At 49.3% G+C, this 26,738-nt stretch overlaps 1 protein-coding gene across 1 annotated transcript in view; it reads right to left on the bottom strand.

Annotated features, from left to right (window-relative positions):
- XKR6 (XK related 6) overlaps window positions 1-26,738 on the bottom strand; it is a 168,894-nt gene that overhangs the window by 12,377 nt on the left and 129,779 nt on the right. The window contains exon 2 of the mRNA XM_066180116.1: window positions 8,413-8,609. Within this exon, the coding sequence (XP_066036213.1) occupies window positions 8,413-8,609 (197 nt within the window). The remainder of the gene's footprint in view (window positions 1-8,412; window positions 8,610-26,738) is intronic.

Raw genomic sequence — 26,738 nt, 5'->3', positions numbered from 1 at the left:
CCCACTTCGGCAGATGCTGAAGGATGTTCATGCAGAAGAGCCCTTTCCTTTGGGATTTTTGGAACCAGAATTCTTATTAATCTTACTGATGGTGTTTTCAGTGTCAGAGTGGGGCTGCATGGATGGTGTTTCCAATTAGAGGAACTGCTTTTATCACTTAAATTCGGGTTCATGTGGACATTGTAATACACATTGCAGCAGCAAGGACTCAAGTGCCAAAATCTCTCTAGGATCTTCCCACCACGCCAAAGTTCACCTTTTCCCAGTGCATCCTCTGGAGATCATGAATCCCACAACTCCCTGACTCTCAGGTGAGCAGGCACTGAAGCCAACAGAGAAACCCTGAACCAACAACCATGTGCCTCTCTGTCTTCTAATGACCCACAGACATGAAGGAGAGATGGTTTCCTCTGAGCTTGGTCTAAATCCCTCCAGGCACCAATCACCTGGGTTAATTCTGCATTAGAAATGTGCTGGGAAAGCAGCAGCCAGGATTTCCCGGCCACAGATTAGCTTGTTTGGAAATAGAGCATGAGAACTGCTCTTCGTGTCTATTTTTGTCAAAAGCTGCATGAATTGCCACTCTTTTCAGGCCGAGGTGCCCTCTGCACAGTCATCACTGTAATTATAAAGATTTTTGAGTTAAATCCCCGTTAATCTGAAGCCTTTAAGTGCTGTCTCAGAATGACACTGAAAAAGAACCCCACCTGAGCCCCTAGAAGTGAACAGCCACAGATGAGAGGATGTGAAACTCCTCGAGAGACCCCCAAGAGGTTTCACTGGAAATGCTCCACCAGGATGTTCTGACAGCACCTCCAGCAAGGGCAGGATTTAACTCTGTGCAAGCAGAGCAAAATCCCTCTTTGTAGGGATGTTAGCGGGCAGGGCAGTCACACAAACCTGGCTCAACCTGACAGGAACACAACCATCTCTAGAAACTTCTAATCCTACTTCCTGCTGAGAACTTAGTTTTTGTCCCTCTGCTAATTAAAATAATCTTTCTAAAACAACAGGCACAAAACCCCCACCCCAAACATGGTTACTTCAACTGGTAAGAATAAGATAGCAAAATCCAAGTGGGGTTATTCTTGGAGGAAAAAAAAATCACATTTCACATTCAACAGCTGGTTCTTTGTGAAGGGCACTTTAGTTACAACTTCTAGTGGCCAATTCTTTGCTAAGATTTTCAAGTGTATCCAGCAGAGCTGCTTCCAGTTTGAATCCTGAAAATATCCAGAAGGAGCCTCCTATGCTGAGATTTTTCACACCTAATGAAATTTGAACTCTACTGTTAGAAACACTTAGAAGAGAAACACACCTTAAGGAACTATTGGAATGCACTGAAATGGTGAAAAAAACCCCACCAAACCCTTCTGCTAAGAAAAACAACACATGGCTCCATTTAGCATAAAATCTTTCCTCCCTCATTTCTGTCTTCTGAGAAGGGATGGCTGGCATGAAATAACAGGACTCCACAAACATATACAATATATGGGCATTTTAACACTGCAATGGGACATCTGTTTCAGCACCTCTCCTGTCACTTTTTTTTTTTCCTGTTTTAATTCGGGTGAGCACCAAAGCCATTGGGAAAGATGTAAACCTGCCTACCACAAGTTGAAAGGATGTTGTAATCCTGCAACTGAGGGCTAAAATACTCTGAAAAAGAAGGGAGCAGCACCTCAGTGCTGGAAAGGAAAGCCCAAGAAGTTCCACTGTCTGCTTTGGAGAGCGACCATAAGAATCCCTTTTTCCTTAGCACAGATCTGGGGCAGCTTTGGACCCTGTGCCCAGAAATCAGTGACAAAGCCAAGCCTAATTGTGTTGACTGCTATGTTCTGTCCCAGCCTCCAAAACAGGGTGGCCCAGAGTGCTTGGTGGGAATTGTTCTTGCCATCACCTGAGCCAAGCATGGGAATTGTTTGGCTTGGTGTTGGCTGCCAGGAGCTAAAAATGTGCCAAGGGCTGTGCTGATACGTGAAGCAGAGGATGAACAAGATCTGGTGGCTGTGCTCGTGTTCTGATGTGTTTTGGTTTACCAGCAGGGATGAAACCCAACAGACTTGTCCCCAGATTGGGAAAGCAACATCTCCTGCCAGGGCTCTGTGAGGGAACCTCCTGCTAAAAACACAGCTCCCACGGGCTGTTCCTCGGAGATGAGACAGCATCAAGGCAATGCTTCAAAGGGTCTGTGACAACACCAAACAGGGACCCTGCTAACCTCCTCTGGTGGATGGCTTGGCCTGGACATAGACAGCCTGCAGGCAATTAGGGAAAGAACTTCATCCCAGTTCTGGGAATGATTTTGGCCTGATGGGAAAGAGGAAGGGACCCAGTTCGGATCACACTCACTGGCCAAAGAAAGAGGTCTCCGTCCAGGGACATGTCAGCAGTGCACACTTTGTAACCTCATGGTTTATAAACCTTTGATGCTGTGTGGTGAACCCTTGGTGGAAATGCCTCAGCACAATCCCAGAGGAGGGGCCTGGTCTCTGGAAAAGAAGGAGCGTCTCAATATTCCTGGAGAGTACACAGGGCTGGCATCAGTGAGGCGAGTCTGGCAGAGTGTTCCTGCGAGGGGGAGTGACAAAGTGACAAAAACGGATGTGGTGCAGCTGGTGCTGTCTCGCAGTGGGGTAGCTGAAGGCACCAGGGACACTGATTTCCAAAGATAACAGCAGGAAACTCTTTCTTCCTCTGCTTCCCACGTTTTGTACACTCTGCACAGACTTATGTGATAGGTAGTAGGTCAGAACTTGGTGTCTGGACATTAAGTCATGCTCGTTGTGGCTTATTTCCCAGATCTTTTTGCCTGTTGCAAGCATTTTTGGGACCTTGATGTACATCAGACAGGGCTCCTGTGCCTACTGGCTGTCTCTCCTCAGTGGCCCTCTGTGTGAAGACATAGATGTTCTGAGGGCACTGAGAGCATGAGGTTGGTCAAATGCCACTTAGGACAAAAGCTATTTCAGGAGATTTCGACTGACTCGGTAATTTTGCTGCATGCCCAGACTCAGAACTGTCACCCCAAGCTAATCATTAAAAAACAATTAATGGTTTCTGAAACGAGAGAATTCTTTCCTTCAGAATTCATCGATTTTGAGTTGCATCAACCTGAACTGCTCCACCTCCACCAGGGGCAGAAGCAAAGAGCAGTCCCTGCCCAGCAGGGAAAAATCTTTTCCATGATTTTTTGCACATGCCAGTGCCTATGAGCTCCCTCTTTATCTGTGCCCTCCTAGATGCCTGACAATAGTCCTGCACTAGAGCAACCTGAAGCTAAAAAGAATTAAATTCCCATGAATTTCACGAACCAACAGTGCCTTTTCCCATGCTCTAATCCCAACCTTCCCATTGAGAGGTGTATCTCCAGAAAGCCTGCAGCATGGAATTACCCCAAAAAAAGGTCTGAATTTCCTGCCTGGAATCTGCTTGACAAGAATCCAAAGAACCTCTCTCCATGCCTCAGTTTCCTGGCTGGCTCCCAGCTCCTGGGAGCAGCATGAGCTAATGCTGTTGTAGTGCTCTGATGATGTAACCCCTTTCCCAGTGATTACCACAGTCTGACAAAGCCTAAAATTGGCAGCACTGGCCCCCTGCCAGCGCTGTCCCGTGAATGGTGACTCATCTTTCCTGGCTGTGCCGTGTCCTGTGTGTGACGGTGACACGTGGTACGGAACAGACGGGGGTTTTATTTTATCAGCGCTCCAAAAATAAGAGCCAGAGACATGGCAAGGTGGTGGACAGAGAAGCTGCAGGTGGGGATGGGCGAAGGGATGACGTCTCTCTTTGGGCTGGCTCCAAATCCCATTGGAAAAAAAAAAAAAAAAAAAAAAGCTGTCCCTGGCTCTGAGGGCTGTGGATCCCACAGGCGCTGGGACAATACGGCTGATGATGGGACAAGCTGTCCCATGCCAGCGTGCCCGAGGCTTAGCCTGCTCTCAGCATGCCAGAGCGAGGCGTCCTCAGTGCCACTGCCAACTGTGGAGATGGCTTTTTGATGCTGCTGCGAGCTGGCCAGGGACCAGAGGCTCATTTCCAGCAGGGCACCAAATCGCTCCCTGTCATCCGGCTTTGGTGGGAAGGCAGGAACAGAGCCATATGCCCCAGCCTGGCAGAGCACTAGAGTCATATGAGTGGCCTCCCAGGCGAGCTGCTTATGAGTTCAGAGCTCTCTGGGCCTCCTTGGGCTGCTGGTGAACATTTAAAGGGAAACTGTGGTGGAGTCAGGACAAATTTTCAGGGCAGATCATCCCAGATCCTCTGTGCCCAGCAAGCACACGACTGGTGGGGTCCCTTTCCCACATGGCAACTGCTTTTCTGCTTGCGCCTCTTCTGTCACAGGAAACCAAGCCTGGGTGATGGATGTCTCCTACTTCTTTTAATCCCCAAGGAATGACATGAGAAAAAAAAGAAAAAAAAAGATATCTGCCTTTGGGCAAAGTTTTAGCATCTTTTTTCCCTTGTGATCTGCCTCAGAACCTGAGCCAAAGCCCAGAGTGTGGCTCTGGTAGATCTTCTCCCTACCTCATCTCCTGTTACTGAGGACTTTCTTCAGTCATACAGTGAAGTTCTCTTGGTGGATCTTAAGAAAAATGCACCAGTCAGGAAGAGGATTTCTGCTTTGCAGGAATAGGACTTTCCCCCACAGAATCTGCAGATACCACATTGAACTTTGCACATATCCCCTATGGGATCTGGTGTCTGCGTAGAATGAACCCTGTTTTTTTTTAATGAGATTATGGGACTCTGCATAAATGGGGACAATTTTGTGTTGTGAGGGCACAGAGATTGGGTTTGGGGGTTTGGATTCCTGTTTGAACATTGTTGGATACACCTGTTTGGCCCAGGCCAACATGAAGGGTCTTGCACTAACTTTTAGTGCTCCTTCGAGTGGTGAAAAGGATGAAATTTCAAATCTCATGAGTCTTTTTTCCACTTTCACTGGAGACCTGGGGATTTTAATCTCCTCTGTTACGTTCAGGCCAGTGTTGATGTCACTTGAAAATCACTTTTATGAACACCTGCAGACTGAAGGTCCCTTTTTAACTCAGCTGACCAGTTGAGTCTTCTAAACTAAGTGACAGGGAAAATCATCTTTAGTTTTCCCCTGCAAAAAGGGATCATAAATGATAATAAATGGTCCCCAGACATGGTATAGATGAGGGAGAACATGATTAAAAAATAGGACTTTTCTTTGGGAGGGTCAAGATGATTTGCACACTCCTCCAGGATAACCCTGCAGCCAGCACACCTCTTAGCTAGAATGTCTGAAATCCATTTTAATGCCCAATTTGTATCACCCTGCTTAAAAAGATGACCCCCAAGGAGGGCATGCCTACCAAGGAGGCTCCTTCCATACGGATATTCAGGAGCTGATGTTGTTCCATTTGCTCCACCAGCCAAAGAATTCCAGCTCAGGCTCTCAACACTCAGCTTCCACTGCCCACCTGATGGAGTACAAAGAGTTCTCCCCTCTTTTCTCTCAGTGCTCTTTTCTGTTGTTCCTCAGGCAAGAGTAGCTAAGCTGGGATCTTCTCTGCCTTGTGCTGGGGGTATGGTGAAGGACTGAATCCTGACCCTCATGAAATCCCAGGGGTCTTGTCCCAGGCTTTACTGAGGCTGGGTCTTGACCTTAAATTCCAGTTCCATCACTTACTGCTGCTGGACATTGTCAGTTTTGGCTGAAACTGCTCCTTTCCTTGAGTGCTGAAGGAACAACAGACACAGGTCCCACCCAACCCTCTCACACAGGTTCCTCTCATGGTCAAATAGTTCTTGCAAGGCATGATAAGGTTTTTCTTTCTTCCACTCACACAGTAGATTAAAACCCAGGAAATTAGGCATTATCCTGATTGTATCCCTTTCTACTCATCCTTCCAAGATCAGCCCTTTCTACCACCATGCTGTGTGGCAGAAATGCTTTGGAGGAGATGCTCTGGGTCTGAGTAAAGACCTCCAGGGTGTTCACTCTTCTTTCCTCAACAGCTCTCTTAACACAGGAATTAGGAGACAAAAGCAAAGCCTCCTGATAGCCATTCCAATAACTCCCTTTCTAAAGCTCCTTAAATAGAAGTTGACCTATTTGGGGAAAAGTGGTGCCTGGGCTTGGCATTACAATCTAAAGAGCAGGGAGGGCTGGGGCTTGGAAGGAGGGATGCGTGCCACAGGAAACGGTGAACTGACCTCGTCTGGCACTAAATGAATCCATAAGAGTCTGTGGGGGATGTATGGAAGCAGCTGGAGTCTGGACACATCAGCAGAGGCTCTACCTGGTCTTTTAAGCCTTTCCCTGGACTGCTTTTCCATTGTGCATCCCTCGGGGATGCAGCTGATGCTGCCCCTGTTTAAAAGCAGAACTGGCCCCTTCCTGTGAGGAGCCACGCTCCCACAGACTCGATGAGCCAAGGAGAGACTTGATTTGATTTTTAAACACAGTGCCTTCCTAACAGTATCCATCTCCCTTTGCTTTCCGCCTGCTTTAAGGGAAAAAATCTTTGATGCTCCCTTTCACAACGGCTCCTCTCAGCATTTAATTTGCTTTTGTGTAATTACGGACCGGCCGGGGGGAGGAGGAGGAGGAGGAGGGGGAGGAAGAGAGAAGCACTGCACGGGCATGGAGGAGAGCTCTAGGAAACCTTGCACCGAAGTCAAGGAGCGCTGAGCAAGCTCCGGTCCTCTCATCCATCAGCGCCCGCATCCCGGGCACAGGCGGGGAGGGATGCAGGGAGACGATGCGCTGGGGACCCGGCGAGCTCGGCTGCTGGAGCGTGGCGAGCAAAGAGCCCTCCAGGGCTCGGGGAGGCAGGCGGGGACGTGCGCTGCCTTGGAAGAGAGCGCAGCCGGCTCGGCGCGCTGGAGGAGCAGAGGAACTGCAAAGCCGGGGAAGGGAGGGGAGGGGGAATGTTGGAAAAAAAAAAAAAATGATGCAGCTCCTTCAGTGGATTAAGGCAGCCGTTGCCTGGAAGTGGCAAAGTGGAAGAGCCACGGATTTGAAAGCCTGGAGGGATTATTCCTCTCGCGTTGTCTGACTCGCAGCACAACAGAGGCCAACAAACTTCACCCAGCGCTTTCTGCGGCGAGTCCAACAATCTGCAGAACGCCCTGGCAAACCTCCCGGGCTGTGATTTCTGCATTTTCAGCTGGGTTAATAACGTTAGAAGCAGCAGGGAAAGGGGGCTGGCAAATGTGAGCCATTCTAGCAGGAGTTGTAGAAAGGCATATTCATCATGTCAGCACTTTGGAGGCCTGGAGAGCTCGTGATGAGAGGTTTCAAGAAAAGACTGCATAAATAGGAGGAGGGAGGCCTCTATAAACAACTGTGATGGACATGCTGGAAATACAGAGCAAAGGGAGAGTGGTTGGCCTTCCTTGATGCTGTAGATAGTGGTGACCTTGGCAAAACCAGCAAAATTTAACCCCAAAGCAAATTCCAATTTCAGTTCCCACCACAGCTCCAAAAACTCCTCAGAAATGACACACCCCAACCAGGATGGCTTTGGGAAGCTGAGTGTCACCTGTGGTGCACGAATTAAACAGGGGCTGAATAACCCAGCAGCTCCACTGTTGGTCCTTGGAAAGGATGATTGCCCCTCAGGCTGGTCACCCACAGGCTGCCAGCATGGCCATAGGGTGGGAGAGATGCTCATGCCAGGGCTGGGACAGGGCCATGTCCCTCTCAGCTGGGACAGATGCCCCATGCTCAGCACACCACAGCAGTGGCAGGCACCAGAATTGGCAAAATATTCCCTGTGGTGGCTTCCAAGCCTCATCTCATCTGTCTGCCTTTGCAATTAAACCTCCACTACATCCCTGTCCCTACACAGTCCCCTCCACTGCCTTCCCCTTCTCTTTTCCTGGGCTTGGTGAGAACCATGGTACCAACGGCAGGACCTTAATTCCTGGGCACTCATCAGAAAAGGACCTACAGCATTTAGCTGTTAAGAACCCCCCCCTTTTTACACTTAACACCATCAGAGCATTGCATAGGCATTGAAACACTTGTCCTCACAGCACAAACACAAATCTGGCCAGTTTTATCACCCTCCTTATGTACAAAGGGAAACTGAGGCAGGGAATGGTCATGTTTGCCCAGTGCCAAGCAACAAACAGGTGGTGTCACAGCAGCAGAACCTGCTTGCCTCCCCCTGACAACACCTTCCTTTATCCTGGACTGGGCGTGGAAGAGCTGAATCCCATCTTTTCTTTGACACTGACTTTTTTTTTTTAAATTATTTTCCCCTCAGAGGAACGAGCGGAGAAATTTTACCCAGCGAACGCAGCAGAGATTTGTCCCAAAATCGGCAGCCCCCAGCCAGGGCGGGAAGTGAGCAACACATCCACCAACTGCTGAGCACTGGGATCAGAGGGGAGAGGCTGGAAAGGTGGGGGGAAGAGAGAGGGGCCACTTACATGGTAATGTTTCTGCACGGTTCTTTTGGATCATTATGCAGAGCTGTAGCACCAGTTGAGGGGCGCTCTCGAGGAAGGTTTCCAGGAGGCGCAGCATGTTTACGTCTGCATATTCGTACATCATAGCCCAGTAGAAACGCCGCTGGTGTTCCTTCCGCCTCTGGCTCTGGATCCCCAGGTACATGGTTCGGATATACCTGCAGGAAACAGGAGGGAAAAGCTGGGCATGAGATGTTTGAGTGCAGCAAAACCTGCTTGTGGGGGGAAAATGGGGCTCTGGGGGAGACATCAGGGTTTGCACGGTTCTTCCTCTCCCTTCTGTCAGATCTGAGGAGGACTTTTAGAATCTGGCTCATCATTAGTGTTGGAAAAGATCTCCCAGGTCATCAAGCCCAACCTTAGACTGGACGCCACCCTGAGAACAAAACCATATAATGAAGTGCATTTGGTGTTGCAAGGGTGGGAAGACTTTAACTGGTACCACTCAAACGTGAAGCCTAGAAGCAGGAAATGGTTTTGAAGCACAAGAAAACAACTCCCTCACTTAATTTTCATCACAAGAAGAGAACCCACGTGAAAAATACTGGTCCTAACACTTGGAAGTGGCATGACAGACCATCTAAACCCTTTCAGGACTCTGGTAGGGAGCTTCTCTCACAGACACCAGAGCTCAAGAAGTATTCAGACCACACTCTCAGGCTCATTGTGGGATTCATGAAGTTGTCCAGGAACTGGAATTTGCCAATCCTTGTGGGTCTCTTCCAGCTTGAAATATTCTGTGATTCTATGATTTGATCCTATTTCATCATGGATGGAGCAACAAGACACAGCAGCACGTGTGTGACCCAGGGATGTGAAAGGCCACAGCTTGTCACTGGTCAGCTTTGAGACTCTGGACAGTTTGGAGTAGAAGAAGGTGTCTCGTGCATGGACAGGCACAGCTCTACCATTGCCTCTGTCTCAGGACTCTTGGCATTTAAGAAAAATCCTTAACAAGGTCCTTTCCAATGCCTGTTGATATCACAGAATCCCAGAATGGTTTGGGTTGGAAGGGACCTTAAAGATGATTTTGTTCCAACCCCTGCCATGGGCAGGGACAACTTCCCCTATCCCACGTTGCTCCAAGCCCTACCCAGCCTGGCCTTGGACTCTTCCAGGGATTGACAATCTGATACTGAGTCTTCTTCCTTCTCATCCTGAGCAGTGGCTGTAACCTCGTTTGGGATATGAACCATTTCACCTAATGCCGACCCTAAAAAGCTGCTCATCTGAGCCAGTCAGTAGTTGGAAATGTCCCCTCCCGGGACTGTTCATCTGTCCCAGCCCCGCTGCCAGCCCGGCAGTGGGATGAAGCGCCTTCTGGAGGCTCTGAGAGCGGCTCACGGCACAAGCTGGGGTTTGGCCAAAACGATTAGATCATCCCCTGCCACTCGGGCGAGACTGCACAGCCGGGGAGAGCAGGAGGGGAAGGACGTGAGCCTTGGACAGCCTCTGGATCTCCCAGTTACACCCCGGGACGGGGAGCTGGGAGAGAGGCAGCTCTGCGAGCCCTGCCCTTTATCCAGCGTCTTGTCCTTCCTGCCCGCCCGCAGCTGGCAGGCGAAAAATCCCGAAAGAGGACTGCAAGGACACCAAAAAAAAAAAAAAAAAAAAAAAAAAAAAAAAAAAAAAAAAAAAAAAAAAGACGCAAGAAAGCCACCAGATGGGGCTCGGCACTCGAGAAAACGCTACGCCAGTCACATACGACACTGGTGACACCGGTGTGACATCCACAGCACACCCCGAGCGGGGTGGAAATGGCTGTGGAGCACCTGCTCTCCCCACACGCCCAAATCCACCACCTGCACTTGGCATTTGCATGGAATACCCCAACCCCAGGAGCTGCAGCACGACGCAGGCATCCCGCCTTCCCTTCACCCAGGAATTAAACAAATGCAGTTTAGCTGGAAAGATGAAGTCAGGGAGGGTGTCGTGGCTCAAGGAGAAGGCAGCGAAAAGGAGAATGCAATAGGTTTTGTAATGTCAGTGACACAGGGCCAGCAAAAGCCAAGTGGGGGTGCCCATAAAGTGCTGCCCAGGGGCAAAGGTACCATCACCTCTGCCAAATTCCACCAAATCTGCCCTGTAGTCCCTCCCAAACGCTCCCGTTCCTGCTGGTATACAAAACCTAAACTCTTCTTCAGAAGGTTAAACCACTCATTTCTCATCACCTCAGCCATGGTCAAGAAGAATTTATTGGTTTTCACCCTGCAGCAGTCTTTTACCTGTTTGCACACAGTTGCCATGTAAACCTTTCATTTCTCCAGATTAAAAAAAAAAATATAATAATCACAGTTCCATAGAATCATCGAATTATTTAGGTTAAAAACACCTCTGAGATCATCGAGTTCAACCATTCCCTCAGCACTGCCAAGGCCACCATAACCCATGTCCCCAAGTGCTGCATCCACATGGCTTTTAACTCCCTCCAGAGATACCACCTCCCTGACCAGCTGCTTCCAATGCCTGATAACCCTTTCCCTGAAGGAATTCTTCCTGATGTCCAACCTGAACCTTCCCTGGTGCAACCTGAGGCTGCCTCCTCTCATCCGGTCCCTGTTCCCTTGCAGCAGAGCGTGATCCCCACCCCCAGCTGTCCCCTCTTGTCAAGAGGGCAAGAAGGTCCCCCCTGAACCTCCTTTCCTCCAGAAAAAAATTCTTTCAGTGCCCTCACAGTTCACATTTCCTACACCTCTACTTTTCCCCACTGCTGTTCCCAACAGCTGTCTCCAGTTTTGGGTTGTTTTTAAGACCATCTTTACTTCTTTCCCAGCCCTCCAGGCTGGCTGAACCAAACTGCAACAATGACATTGGGCCACTCAAAAAGATTAAGAAGAAATTATCAGAAGGGACACAGTGTCCTGCAATGATTTCTCCTGGACCTCTGGGGTTAGGGTGAATCTCTAGGGATTCACCACCATCCACAGTTTAAGCATAAATTTTTCTTGCTGGCCACAGAAAGGGGACATGGCACCAATCCACAGAGGCAGAATGCATGGGAAAATATTCAAATATTCAAATATATATATTCAAATATATGTCCCACAGAAAGGGGACATGGCACCAATCCAAAGAGGCAGAATGCATGGGAAAATATTCAAATATATGGGATTGTCACAGTGTCCTTATCCTGTCTCCATCAGTGGCAATGGCACAAACACCAAGTTCTCCCTGACTGCTGAGCTCACAGCCTTTGGTCCCCGGCATTGTGCCTCTTCCATGGATAGGGAAACTGAGTCAGAGGGGAGCAAAAATTAGCTCTCAAAGCACCTTTTTGGCATCAAACTCCAGATCTTTTAGTGCAGTCCCCTGCCTCTAAACACCGCATGAGTGAAGTACAGCCCTACCTGCTGATGCTCCTCCATCCAGGGTGGACATAATTCCTCCACAGCATAAATCCCAGCCCTGCCCAATCTGACCCCAAAGGACAAATCTCTCCCTACCCTATGGAAGTGTGACCTCAGGAACCCCTTGGCAAATGTTGGGCAGCGTGAGCAAAGCAGCTGCAAGGACCATTTGCAGCAGAAAGTAAATGAACTTCCTTTTTTTAACTCTTCAGGGCATGAAAAAATATGGTGCTCTGTCTTCAGCATCCTTCAGACCCAAATCTGGCAAAGAGAGGAAAGGAACAACTAAGATTCCATTCCTTCTTGATGGAAGCCAGTGGGTTGTGAGAATAACTGGGAAAAGTAATATTTCCACCTCGTGGGCTTTCAGCAAGTAATAAATACCTATTAATTAATCAACATAAAATTTCACCCAGCTCCAACACCGATAATTCTTAACCCTATTTCCAAACACCAATGTACAGAACTGGTGTAAACAGTTTGATTCCAGGTCATCTGTTTCCTTGTGGTATTTTATTTACTTCTTTGAGGGTCTCTCAAACCTTCACTAACACTGTTAAAGTGTAGACAACTTAAGAAGAACGAAGAAAAAAAAAATCAATGTCATTTCACCTGAAATTCATTGTTCCCGGTCAAGCTGGTGGCAAACAGGCTTCTATAATTAGACTTTTAAATCCATATTCAGGCCTGATCTTCAATCTTCAGCAACATGATGCTTCCTCTTATGTGAGTGAAAACCATTCACTGCTCCTTGCTTTTGAATATCAGGCTAATTTATTTATTTAAGAGCTTAATTTTGGATACAGGAGCCTAACTTCAGGCCTTTTTTTTTTTTTTTTTTTTTGGAATGCTGTCTATTTTTATATACGAGTGTGTGTATTTGTGTGTATTTTTAGTTCTAAGTCACATCACAGCTTCAAGAGATAGAACTAATTTGGGGTTGGGAGGGGGATTGGGGTGATTTTTTTTCTCTTTTTTTTTCTTTTTTTAGTGCACAAAGGATTGGCTGTCCCCTCCCTCCTGGCAGGGCTCCCAGAATTCCTGTTGGTATAATTACCCTCACGCTTATTTACTACGTATGTCACAGCAGCACACGAATTGCTCGGGTCAAAGTCACTGCTGTCCCTGAGCCAAAGAGCCTTTTTGAGGAGCCAAATCCACCAAATGTAGCCAAATCACCTTTGGGAAGAGCTGCAGGAGCCCACCAAGAGGGAGAAGAGGGGATGTTCCTGCTGTGAAAACATAGCCCACCCTGAGCTCTGTGGGAAAAGCTGCTCCATGTGGATGATGGGGGATGGATTCTGGTTTTGTATCATGAAATGAAGCAGTCCCTGGCCAGCTGGCAAGGCTCAACTCCACGTGGCTACGTCCATCTAGTTGGCCCTGGCCAACATTTCCAGGGATTGTGTTGACAATTTTACAGGGTGAGCTATTGCAGAGTCGTGCCTGGGCCTTGGCACAGCTGGATTTACAGAGGTGGCTCCCAGTGTCACCAGGAAATGTAGAAGGATGCCTCTGGCAATGGGCTGGATAAGGGGAGGAGGTTGTGGATGTGTAAAGGGGTCATGGGAGCCCAGAAAGGCACATCAGGACAGGTCCTTCACCTGGGCTGTGCTTTGGGGGCAGAAGAGTCCTGGTGGCCTGCCCCACACAGCCACAAGATGACCAAGGGCTGGAATCTCAGGCTGTAACAGTCTGATCACTTTTCCTGAGGCCAAAAGGCCAAGACACAAGAAATGAACTATCTCATCCTCCAAAACCAGGAAACTTCCTCCATATTCATCATTGGGAATGATTCCTGACCCTTGCAGATTACTGAAACTTGCACAGCTTGTGATGACTTGGGAGAGTCCAAATATGCCTGGACCATTCTAATGATTATAGTCAGAATTTGGCATGGAATCAGAATATCCTGAGTTGGGACGGACCCACAGGAATCATTGAGTCCAACCTCTGGCCCTGTAAAGGGTGTGGTGAAGTTGCAGTGCCCATGAACAGGTCTTGAAATTACCTGGTTTATTAGTACAGGTACATGGAAAATGGATTTTGCTCGTGCTCAGCCTTCTGTTGAGAGTGGAGTGCTGGAGAAACAGCTCTGATGCTGTGGTAGCCAAAACACTGGGGTGTTAGCAACACCTTCCCAGCTCCAAATGCAAAGCACAGCAGTGTGGGGGCTGTTGAGGGGAAAACAAACTCCATCTCAGCCAGACCCAACTACAGAATCACAGAATTTCTGAGGCTGGAAAGCATTCTAAGATCAAGACCAACCAACCACCCAGCACCACCATGTTCAACACTAAACCATGTGCACAAATGCCATATCCATGCTTCTTGAACACTTCCAGGGGATGGTGCTTCCACAAGGTGATGGTGATGCCATGATGTGGCACAGCTTGAGGCTGTTCCCTCTCATCCTGTCCCTGTTCCCTGGGAGCAGGGCCTGACCCTCCCAGCTGTCCCCTCCTGTCAGGCGCTTGTGCAGAGCCACAGGGTCCCCCCTGAGCCTCCTTTTCTCCAGGCTGAGCCCCTTTCCCAGTTCCCTCAGCTGCTCCTGGTGCTCCAGACCCTTCCCCAGCTCCGTGGCCTTCCCTGGACATGCTCCAGCCCCTCAATGTCTCTCTTGTCATGAGGGTCCCAGAGCTGTCCCCAGCACTGGAGGTGCCCCAGTAGTGCCAGCACAGTGGGCTGTGCCCTGCTGTCCTGGCCCTGCTGGCCACACTGTTGCTGGATATTTCATCCAGGAAGCCCTTGGGCTTCTTGGCCACCTCTCACGCTGCTGGCTCATGTTCAGAAATGTCCTGGTTGTGACCTTGGTGACGTGGCAGCAACACACATCACATGGATGGGCACCATCCCATGGCACCAACCTTCTCCCTGGTGCTCCTTCCTGGAGGAAGAGGATGGGAATGGAGGGTGTCATTCAGCTGATGTCTCACCCTCCTGCCACCTCTACCTCTTGCAAGGGGCCTCGTGCACTGGAGGGTGTTCCCAGATTAAAATCCCTCTCCTCGGAGGGGAGGAAACGAGGACATGTGTAACTGCTGGGCTGGAAGGCTCAGAGCAGAGGCTGCCTGAAGATCCCCTTACAACGAGGTTACGTGAGGCCAGATCTCAGCTGGACGAGCTGGCATCCACAGGGCTCTGGCAATTTACACCAGCTGCGGCTTTGGCCCGCTTTTTTAATTTTAATGAATTATTTTCATTCTAACTGATACCAAAAAGAATAGGAGGCGCAGCGCTGGAGCAACAAGGGAGCAGGCAAGTGAAACGCTGTCGATTGAAAAAATCAAACTCAAACTTAGAGTTGCCATCACCATCAACGTTCTCAATATCAACATTAGTTAGTTGTTTGCTTCGTTATAATGTCAGTGACATAATTCCAGTGATAATGTCAGTGATATATAATTCCAGTGATAAGGATTCACAGATGGATTATTATTGTTCCTAGTTTGAGTATCAAAATAGGAATTGCAGGGTCCCATCCAGGTGCTGAGATTCCACAGCCTTTTCTGGCTGCTCCCACAGCACCAAACTCCTCCACAACAATCCAAACTATCTCCAGGGAGTTGTTCCTGGTCTGGCCTGAGCCTTGAAGGGTGTGCAGGATTTATTTTCACCGCTGCTGGTTGTGGTGGGTCAAAACCATGCTGAACTGGGAAAGATCACTTTCTACCTCAAAAATCAAGAAACGGATCCTTATTTATGCAGAAACTCTAATCTGGCCTCCCCACAGGTCATCCCAACCACACACACCTAAATAATTTTTATGACCTTCTTCAGGGCCCTGACGTTCAGAACTGGGGTTCTCGGTGCTTTCTGAAAACTTTGGGGGATTTCCTTATATGGTTTATACCTAAAAAATTGCTAAAATGCAACAGAAAGTGTGTTCATCAAGGGGTTTAGTCCTTCTGCCTTGCAGTTTCTGATCTCTTATCTACTTGTTTCTATCAGCTCCTATAAAAGAATTAATAATTTGTATTACAAGCTCTCACTTTTTTTGCCAAATGTGCAGCCTCAATTTGTATTTGAAGGAATGATTGTCCCAGGCCTCTGCTTCACAGGAGAAACTGTTACAATTTCATATTCTAAGCCAGTCTGAAGCTGTTGTAAAGCACAGATGGCTTTGCTACACACCAACCTTAAAAGATGCAACTGATTTATAAAACTTATTTTGGGAAGGATCATGTTGTGGAATCACAGAAGAATTTAGGTTGGAAGGAGATTTTAGAGGTCGGGGGACCAAGGCTCCCACCCAAGTGGGGATAACTTCGAAGTTAGAGAAGGTTGGTCATGGTCTGGTGCAGCTGAGTTTTGAGAATCTCCAAGGGTGGAGATTCCACAGCCCCTCTGGACAACCTGTTCCAGCCTTTAACCCCAATCCCTGCAGAATCATGGAATCATTCAGCTTGGAAACGACCTCTTGAGTTCAACTATCAACCCAGCATTTTGAGCATGACCAAACCATGTCCCCAAGTGCCACATCCACACGTTTTTTGAACATTCTCAGGGATGGCAAAATGATTTTCAGCATAAGATCACTTCCTCTACTTGAAGAAAGTTTACAATTCAGCCCCTCCTTGGAAAAGAGTCATTTCCATCCAATATTTGGTGAGGGGTAATAAAATCATGACACGGCAATATTTTTAGGATCTGGTTCCAACAGCTTTGGTATTTGCAGGCTGATTTAACTCATGGCTGATAATCTGGGGCTTTTGATACCCAAAACAGGGCTCTGTGATGGATGATCCCTGAGCAATGTCCCCAGCTCCTCTGAAATTATTGCTTTGGTGGCAGTCCCAGGGGAAGGGGACATAAACTTACACCCCCTCCTCTGAGGCAGCGCTCCTGATCTTGGTTCAAATCCCTTTTTACTGATGGTTTAAGTGGATATTTGGGACTGTGAGAGCACAGGCAGGGCTGCAGGTGTGATTTCATGCTGCTGACAGACACTGGGGTCACAACCTCCAGCAGCTGCACAGGGCAGGAAAGTGGGGCAAGGGCATCACTGCAGATAAAACTCCAGAGGCCAAAGGTGCACGAGCTGCTCGTGTTGCTCCATCTGGGGGATGTTTCTGGGATTTGTCTCTGTGCCTGCTCTCCTTCCCAAGCTGCAGAGTAATTTTCTCTGACTCACAGGCTGAAAGATCACAACCAGAAGAAGAGAAACAAATCATAAGGAAGTGCGAGCCTTAAACAGCCCCACATTTTGGAAATGATTTGTCAGTCCTTCCCCAGTCTGGCTTTTACTGAACTACTTGCTTAGCCAGAACCTGTCCAGTGTTTCTTTATTTGCTAAAATGGCCATGAATGTGTTATTGGCATATTCACCACAACCCCAATTTTGGAAGCAGCCAGGCAGCCTCTCCTTGCTGCATCCCCATGGCTGAGGAGTTCCCCTGGATATCCAGGTTGCAGAATCCCCATTTCCAGGTCTCTGCTCAGTAAATCAATACAGAATCACAGAAAAGCTTTGTAGCAGCAGCTACCGTTGTTTTGACCCAGGCTCCTAGAAATCATCTTTGTGCTTTCATTTGTTAATTATTTTGCGAGATGTAGAGCTCTAAAACAGCAATACAAACCCCAAGACCTCTCCAGCACCACGGCATGAATGCCCTTTTGTTATTTCAATGTGGGAACCATCTCCATGCTGCATGAAGGAGGAGGCAGAGCAGCGGGGGCTGCTGGAAAGGGTATCCAAGTGATGGGTGCTGCTGAGACATGTCACAGCATCTATCACACGTGGGATGGTCCTAGCACTGAGCCAAATGCTCTCTTTTATCACAGATTCCCGCCCTAAGTTAGTTATGAACACTCAAAGCCCAGTCCTTTCCCTAGTTTGCACATGCTTATTTGCTTTAAGGATACTCTGACACTCGGTGCTGTCGCCTCCGGCAAAGCCTTCTGTTTTAAATCAAAGCTGTTAAACAGCTTTACACAGGGACCAGGAAGTTGGACTCAGACTCAGTTTTTGCTTCAAGTGTGTTTGTGAAAATGAGGTTTAGCATCAGGGCTCTCCTCGTGGAAGTAAAGCTGGTTCTGGTCCAGTCAGTCCTGCAGGAATAGCTGAAAGCCTTGAAAGTAAGCAGAGATGTTTTGACTGACTTGTCTTGGCTCCAAGCAAGGGAAGTTTCAGGGAAATTCCATGAAACACCAAAGAAAATCCCCAGCAAATGCCTGAGGATTCCCAAAATGTGAGTGCTCAAGCACATGATTCTCAGAGGCACCATGGGACCAGTCACCTCACCCTTTGAACAGGATGGGTCACGTTACAGTGTTTTAACCCAGAAGGTCTTGAGAACTGGTTTGGCATCATGTGGGCTCACCAGAGCCATGGGATGTCTCAGAGGAGGAGAAGCTGGCATTGCTCTGGGATACCAGTCAATGACAGGGACAGGACACATCTTCATCTCCTCATGGAGATCCCTTGGTGGAGGACACAGAGCAGGAGAGGGGAAAGACATGACTTTTGCTATCAGTGAGTCCCTTGGAGATGGAGACACTTGTGGTTTTCTCATCTAAGGGTTTCTCACTTCCTGAGGGGTTTCACAGTTTGGGGTGGTGGCTCCAGAGATCTGAACAGACACTGCAGATTGCCTTTTTGAACCCTCAAAAGCCAATGTGGGCTCCAGGATCACAGTAACAAAACTGGGAGTTTGTTCCCTCACCCAGAGGGAGACATCTCCATTCCCTCACTCTGGCTGCTGGAAAAGACAAGGGGGTCACCTCTGTGGCTGGGAGATCAGGGAGCACATACAGATTCTAGGAGAGCACTCCCTGAATTTACAGTATTTACTGTCTCCCCAGCCATCAGGGTGACTGAAATCACCAGACAAGACTTTTCCATGCAGCAAAGCCTCTCCTAACCCCCATGGAGAGTGGCTTTGTAGAGATGAGGAGGTGGACGCTCCAGGATTTTCAAACAGCATACTAGAAAAAACAGCAGCCAGGAAGGGTTTAAGGGGAAAGGACTCTGCTTAGGATAAGGGGAGCTGGTTCTTGAGGAGCTGGTGCAGCTGCAAAGAAGCTGCTGCTTGCTGCAGAGCTGCCAGGGTCAGAGCCATGGCTCGCTGCCAGCTGCAGCGCGCTCTGTTTGCATCCAGAGCAGAGCACCAGGGGCTCCCAGAAAATCCTCGGGATGCTGTTCAGCAGCTACCAGGGGCTCCGGAGCCCACCTCAGCCTTGCCGGGGACCGTCACAGAGCCGGCACTGTGCGTCCCCGGCTCCCCTGTGCCGCAGGGGTCAGGGGCATCCCTGGAGCAAAGCTCCCGACGCGGCGGCTTCGCACGGGGGCCGGGACTGTCGCCTTCGCTTTGCCATCCCTTTGAGTAGAAAGGAGCTAAAAATTGGGTGAGCGCCTGTGAAATCCTGGAAGAACAGCCTCAGATCGTGGCTATTTTTAGTTCCACAGAAGCTGCGCATACATTAGTGAGGGCCCTGCCTTCCTCTCCAGGCTCGGAGAAATCACACGGTGTCCTCCCAGCCTGCCAGGAAAGAGTTTAACCCTTGTTGTCCCGCTACAGTCGGCCCCAGCCAGCTGCACCTCGGCATGGATCGTGGTGAGAGCCAGAGCAAGGGGGAGAAGGGTCTTCATGGGCGTTTTGGCTCTTGCTGAGTAAAGGAAGAGTGCCTTTGGCCCATGGACCTTATACCATTATGTGTGGTGGGAGGAGCAGGGACTGGGAGAAAATTCCAGCACAGAAATGGCCTCTGACTGCCACCACCATCAGCCCTGTCTGAGGAACAGCCACAACACGGGCTGAAAGGCGCAGGGAGCAGTTCAGAGTTCGCAGAACCTGAAAGTTAATTCTTCAGCTCCGGTGACTTCTTGTGACAGCCAGGACAGATGCCATTTGTGAACTGCCACGTGCTGCCTTCAATTCACCCACCACAGCATTATAGAATCTCAGGATGGTTTGGGCTGGAAGGGAATTTAGGCCTCATCTTGCTCCACTCGCTGCCACTTCCATTTAAGAGAAGACCAACATGTCCCTGAAATGGGAAACAATTTATTTAAGAATAATCATGGAATCTTAAAATGGTTGGGGTGGAAGGGACCCTATAAATCATTTAGTTCCATCGCCTGCCATGGGCAGGGACACCTTCCACTATCCCAGCTTACTCCAAGCCCCCTCCAGCCTGGCCATGGACACTTCCAGAGATGGGGAAATTAAGCACCGTGAGTTACTTAACCCAAACCCACAATCTTTTAGCCACACAACCTCCTGGGAAACAAAACTTCATCACCACAAGGGCCCCTCAGACCCTTGGTGTCACATCTCCTTCCTCCCACTGGCTGTGTCTCCGCTGCTCCAGACACATCACTCCAGGAAAACCATGGGATGTATAAAGGGAATGAGGCCAGGGGTGAGCTCACCAGCCTGCTCGGACACGCGATGCCTTTCAGTGCACAATTAACAAAAAAATAATTGTGACGCTTATTCCTACACTTTTTTCTCGGAGGGATGAGGAGCAAAGCCTGATCCCTGCACTTCACACCCACAGCGCCTGTCAGCTCCGCTGCCCGTGCACTTTCACATTTTCCAGCTCTTTAATATTTATTACCTCTGCTGCTTTGTATTACTCATCAGCTATTCCTGGCCAGAGGAAATGTACCGGCGGGTTCTGGAGCGTGCACGTTCCCTGTTCTTTGAGGTGGCCACGAGTACAACAGCACCTCTCAAACATTCACTCACTGCTGGGCCAACGCAGCCTCCGGTGGATTTGGAGGGAGGAGACTCAGACAAGCCACACCATTCCCTCACAGTGGCTTTCCAAAGGCCACCAGGATGTCTTAGGCCATCGGGAGAAGAGACACAGCCTTTTTGGAAGGCACAGGAACACTTCCATGGGCGTATCCTGCTGATCCCTGCAGAAACATCCCTCAGGAAGTTCACCTGAGCATCCTTCCCTGCTTCACTTGTTGTTTTTTTCCAAGTCTCCTCCCAGTCCTGTGATAAACCACAAGCCTGCCAGCCCCTTTGCCTGCATGCAAGATTTCTCCCAGCTGCTGGGGGCTCCAAGGGTATCTATAATAAAACTCAGCAACTCAAGCTGTGCAGGAGCCTGTGGGTGGCAGCACTTGCAGTTGCTGCATTTAACAGGTAACTCTGAGTTAAGACTGGTTTTAAACAACATTGCAAAGAGGACCACCTTATAGTGGTTATGTTCAGAAGAAGAACCAGCCCAGGCACGGCACTACCCCGTATCACAGCACTTTTCTCTTTTCCCTGTTCTGTTCATTTAAAAGGAGCTTTTCTACTTGAAGCTTAAAAAAAGTGAAGCCACCTGACCACGTCCTTGCTCCACCACCCTCCGGGTGCAGCTGAGGCTTCTCGTGCCAGCAGCCAGTTTATCCAAGTGACACAAATGAGGTCACAGGAGCTTTCCACCAGCAAGCAGCATCTGGGAGGCGAGGTATGAAATCCTGCAGCTCAGCCCAAGGGAAGGATGTTCATGCACAGTTAGGTGCAGAAATGGAGGCAGAGAGGTTAAGTGACTTCCCCCAGGCAAGTGGTGGTTGGTGGGGTTTAATTTAGAATGGGATGGGACAGGACAGGACGGAATTAGAATAGAATAGAATAGAATAGAATAGAATAGAATAGAATAGAATAGAATAGAATAGAATAGAATAGAATAGAATAGAATAATTTCAGTTGTAAGGGACCTGCAATGACCATCAAGTCCAGCTTCCAGTTGAGGAGGTCCTTTTCTCCCTCTGCCTGCTGGAAGGGCTCCTTTTGGAAGTGCTTAATCCAAAGGAAAGAAAGCCTTTCATTTTCACACACGTCCTTTCGACCTCCTGCTGCTCCAAATGCTTCCCCAGCCCATTTGGATGCCTCTCACACTCCTGCTCCAGCCCAGGCAGCTGTCCTGCCCTGCGTGGAGGATGTTTGCATTAACATTGACTGTCGTAGCTGCTTGGACGAGATCTATCCCAGAAGCACCAATAAATTGCTGCATGCATTGATCCAGACGTGACTCAGGAGCCACCACTGAATAATCTCCCTCGGCACCTTCCCCTGGCTGAGCCTGGGCAGAGTTTTCTGCTCCCCTCAGCAAAGCAGTGGAGGACTCTTCCATCTTGCATTTCTCCAGGGCCAGGACTGCTTCAATGACACGTGGGGGCTATTGATTTCTGTAATGAATGGATGGATTTCCCCCCCCCCCCCCCCCGTTGCACTCACACCTCCTCCCTCTCCCGTGGAATAATTCAGCATCTCTGTCATTTATTGCCCAAATGCCTCTCCAAAGTGCAAACACACAGACTTTCCCTGCTGGAATTGTGTGCTGCCTCCAGAGCCCTGACCTTGGCTTCCACTGTTTTCTCCTGATCTCCTCTGATCTTGCCTCCAGGAGGGATGATTTAAACCAGTGCAGTGAGGCAAGGATCTCAGGCGAGGAGAATGGGGGAGTTTTCCTCTCCAGAAGGAAGGTGTTTGGCCAGAGTGGTTGGGAAAGCTCAGGCTGTGTGTTGGAGGTTGCAGAACTGGCCGGGAAAGGTGGTGGAGATGCCTGTTGGGGTGGACTTGGAGGAGATTCCCACTCTCCAGGGATCTGCTCTTTAACAGAAGCAAAGCAGATGTTTTGGTTGTTGGGGAGATGAAGGAATTGCAGTTGGGGAGGTTGCAGTTTTGGGTTGAGGAAAAACTCTGATGTCACTGGGGGCAGGCAGCTGAGAAGTTGCTCAGAGAACTGGTGACTTCCCACCCCTGGAAGTGTTCAGGACCAGGATGGATGGAGTTTGGAGCAATCTGGGACAGTGGAAGGTGTCCCTGCCCATGGCAGGGGGTGGAACTGGATGATCTTGAAGATCCCTTCCACACCAAACTGCTCCATCCCAAACCGGGATTCAGTGAGGGTCTCACCCCTAGCCCATAATGCCCATTCCCTGCTTCCCCCATCTCCTCCCTGGATATCCCCCTCCCGCCACCCACTTCTCCCCAGCCAGGTCCCTGTAGCTACCTAAAGTGCCACAGCCCATGTCCTGCTTTTGGGACCCTTCTCTTCCTGTCACCCCACCTTCAAGTGACCTGTCCTGCACCCTGCTGCTGGTGGCTCTTGGCCACAGCTCAAGGGACAGCTCTGCAGGGGAGGGATGTGCCAGCTCCTTGTGCACATGTTCCAAGGAGCCTGGCACTGTCTGTCAGCCCTCCTGTCCCTACAAGTCCAGCCTGGCAGCCCTCCACAGGAGTCAGGACCTCAAATATCACGGGATGTGGCATTTGTCACCTCCTATGTTTGCACAGATTCGGAAAGACCTGCCATCAGACCTGGCTGGAACAAGGTCCAAGAGATGTCCTGCCCATAAACCTGGGATTGCAAAGCATCCATAGGGAGCTGGGATTTGACATAACTTCTGCATTACAGTCTCCCAGTCTGGCCCAGGTTGCCCTTTGCCTCCACAGCCAGGGTCCCACCAGTTAAAAATTTGCAGCTGGCTCTGAGCCTGTCACCCCTGGACACAAGTCTTTCAAATCCTAATCTAAAACTTGGTAACTGAGCCCTAAAAGTGCAAGTTTTTGAGCTCCTTTAGTAGGTAAGCCATAGCAGGCAGGCACGGGAAGGCCTGGCCAACACCAGTGATCGCCCTAGACCACCAAAAGGTTCATCATTTCATCTTTCATCCTTCCCTGCCTCCAACAGACCATCCACCGTGTTGGCCCAGACCTCAACGCCCAACTAGGAACAGTGGCTGTGTGCTCTTTCCTGCCACTCAGGAGTGTGTCCACATGGGTTCAGAGCCCTTTTTTTTAGGTGCAAACTCCTTCCTGTGAGTTCAGACTTCTTCCTATGGGTTCAAACTTCTTGTGGATTCAAACCCTTTTTTCTAGGTTAAAATCCTTTCCTGCGTGTTTAGATTCCTCCTTGTGTGTTCAAATTCCTTTTTTATTGCCTCAAATCCATTCCTGTGGGTTCAAACCCCTTCTTGTATGTTCAAATCCTGTTTTTGTGGGTTCAAATCTGCTCCCTCAGTGTTCAAATCCCTTCTTGCGCTTTCAAATCTGCTTCCTGTAGATTCAAATCCTTTCTTGTAGATTAAAACCCTTTCTTGTGGGTTCAAATCCTTTTTTGTGGGTTCAAAACCCTTCTTGTAGGTTCAAATCCCTCCTTGTGTGTTCAAATCCCTTCCTGAGGGTTCAAATACCTTCTTGTAGTTTCAAACTCCTTCCTGTAGGTTCAAGTATTTTCTTGTAGGTCCAAACCCTTTCTTGTGGATTCAAATCTTTCCTGTAGGTACAAAACCCTCCTTGTGTGTTCAATTTCCATTTTATTTGCACAAATCCCTTCTTGTGGGTTCAGATTCCTTCTTGTGGGTTCAAACCCTTTCCTATAGGCTCAAATCCCTTCTGGAGGGTTCAAATCCCTTCTTGTAGTTTCAAGCCCCTTCCTGTAGATTCAAATAATTTCTTGTAGATCAAAACTCTTTCTTGTGGGTTTGAATCCCTTTCTGTGGGTTCAAACCCCTTCCTGTAGGTTTAAATCCCTCCTTGTGTGTTTGAATCCCTTTTTATTGGTACAAATCCCTTCCCTGTGGGTTCAAATCCCTTCACATTGGTTCAAACCTTTTTCTGTGAGTTCCAAGCCCTCCTTTGCTACACATGAAGGCCAGGCTCGACCTTGGCCATCAAACATCCCAGACAAACCCATCAACCTCCCCGATCCGGCCGCGGAGACAGAGCTCTCAGGTTCCTGTGTTGGGGCTGCTGGGCAGGATATCCAACCCTGGAACAGCTCCTGGGACACGGCAGTGTGTCAGGAAGGCTCTTGTCTGCTGGCTCCAAGGGTGGCCCGGAGAGGATTTTGCCGGGGCTGGATTCCCTGCTGTCGGAAACGCTCCCTCAGCCGCTCAGGGTGGCCGCGTGCCAGCAGGCCGGGTTTCCACCCTGGTCTCATGAGGACACTCTGCTGGAAAGAGGATGCTGTAGGCTTGAGTCATCTCCAGGCTCTGGAGGGAATTAAAGTCTCCACCTCCCACCCCCCTGCCTGCGTGTCCTGCCGCTTGAGGTGACAGCCAAAAGCAGGACACCGAGCCTGCGCATTTTGAAGCAGCTTTGGGATCTAGTCCCTTTCCCCCATGCTTTCCTCCTGCTGTCTTTATCCCCGGCACGTATGGAATATTTTGTGTTATATGTTTACCCCCTCTGATACCCCAGGCCCCTGGGGTGGCCCAGCTGGTCACAACTCTTTTACATGTGACTGGAAACCTTTCTGGATCCACCGCAGCTGACCCAAGCCTCCTCAGATGGGATTTCCTTTCTTCAGCTGTTCAAAAATGGGAAAGCTGATTCAAACTCATCATCTCGGTTCCCTCTTTTATCAACCGAGAGAAAGAGAGAGATTTCCAGAAAGCCACTCATCCCATCTCCAGATATGTGTCTGCAACACCTCCCACGGATTTCCTGTCTCCTTCCCTTGACTACAGAAGGGTCCAGACGACCGACTGAGAGCTGATGGCTGATACCAGATGTCTCCCATCTCCTTGGCATCACTTCCCTATCAGATGCCTCTCACCTCCTTGCTGTCATTTTGAGAAGTCGTTTTGAGGATTCACTTGTACTTCCCCCATGGAAAAGATTTAGGGGACACAGAGGCTGTGGTAGTGCCATGCCAACAGGTGGGAAAGGAATTTTCCAGTAGGGAGCAAAATTCATGCCAAAATGGAGTGCATTCCCATCTGACAGCTGGAATGGGAGCTCCCAGAGTTGGCTGGGATTTTTATTGTTCCCATCATCTCCTAATTTGGCCTTTTTTTTTCCCCTTGTGGAGTGAATGCACAGCTTTGGGAAGGTGACACATGCCATGAGTAGTTCTTATCCCGTAGTTTTTATTTTCTTCCCTACCTGGAGGACTGGTACTGTCTTTCAATGGAATCCCTGTGGAGATCAATCCCTTGCATTACCACAGAATCACAGAATCATTGAGCTTGGAAAAGTTCTTAAAGATCGTCAAGTCCAACTGTTGACCCAGAAGGGCCAAGTCTGCCATTGCCCCATGTCCCCAAGTGCCACATGCACACATCTTCTAAATCCATCCAGGGATGGTGAATCCACCACTGCCCTGGGCAGCTGTGGCAGGGCTGGACAGCTCTTTCAGTGAATAAATTGTTCCCAATATCCAACTTAATCCTTCCGTGGCTCAAATTGAAGCTGTGTCCCCTTGTCCTGTCTCTGTTCCCTGGAGCAGAGCCTGACCCCCTCCGGCTGTCCCCTCCTGTCAGGGAGTTGTGCAGAGCCAGAAGTTCCCCCTGAGCCTCTTTTTCTCCAGGCTGAGCCCTTTTCCCAGCTCCTTCAGCCACTCTCATCAGACTTCAGTGCTCCAGACTCTTCCCCAGCTCCATTTCCATCCTTTGGAAATACTCAGCATCTCCTGCTGGCTTCTCCAAGCCATTCCTGAAGAAGCTGGAGACCAGGGGCAAGACTCACAGACACTTGGCACTGTTTCAGAGGATACCAAAGCTATCCATGGACTACTGGCTGGTGGGATAAAGGGCATGAAAAATACCTCTGACCTTCTAGACCCACATCTGAGGGTGCACTGAGCTGCCCAGAGCACCTTGAACAGTTTAGACAAGGGAATGGAGCTCCTGGGCCTCAGTCCAGAAGGGGAATCTCTAGAGCAACAGAACCGTGGAACCAGGCAGGACAACTCCACCATCTCCTCCTCTTCCTCACTCTATTCATTGCTCCATCCACATGTTTCCCATGGGAATCTTGCCCCTGCTGCACAAAGCAGCTGGAAGGATCCCTTGCTGTGAGAGTGACAGCACAATCTACATGTCCCTGCAAGCCACAGCTACCAGGACCTTCTGTCCTCGCAGCCTCCAGGGCTGCTGGTCCCCCTGCCACTAGCTCAAAGATGTCACTGCTCAGTGCTTAGAGAAGGGGATAGCACCCAAAGGGAGTTTGGGAGCTCCCTTGGTGGGTTTGTTGCAGCAAAGTG

The sequence above is a fragment of the Chamaea fasciata genome, unplaced genomic scaffold, assembly GCF_029207755.1.
Source record: "Chamaea fasciata isolate MVZ Bird 193981 ecotype frontalis unplaced genomic scaffold, bChaFas1.0.hap1 SCAF_3, whole genome shotgun sequence".
Taxonomy (NCBI): Eukaryota; Metazoa; Chordata; class Aves; order Passeriformes; family Sylviidae; genus Chamaea; species Chamaea fasciata.
The sequence above is the reverse complement of the archived record's forward strand: the minus strand, read 5'-3'. Positions and strand labels throughout refer to the sequence as shown.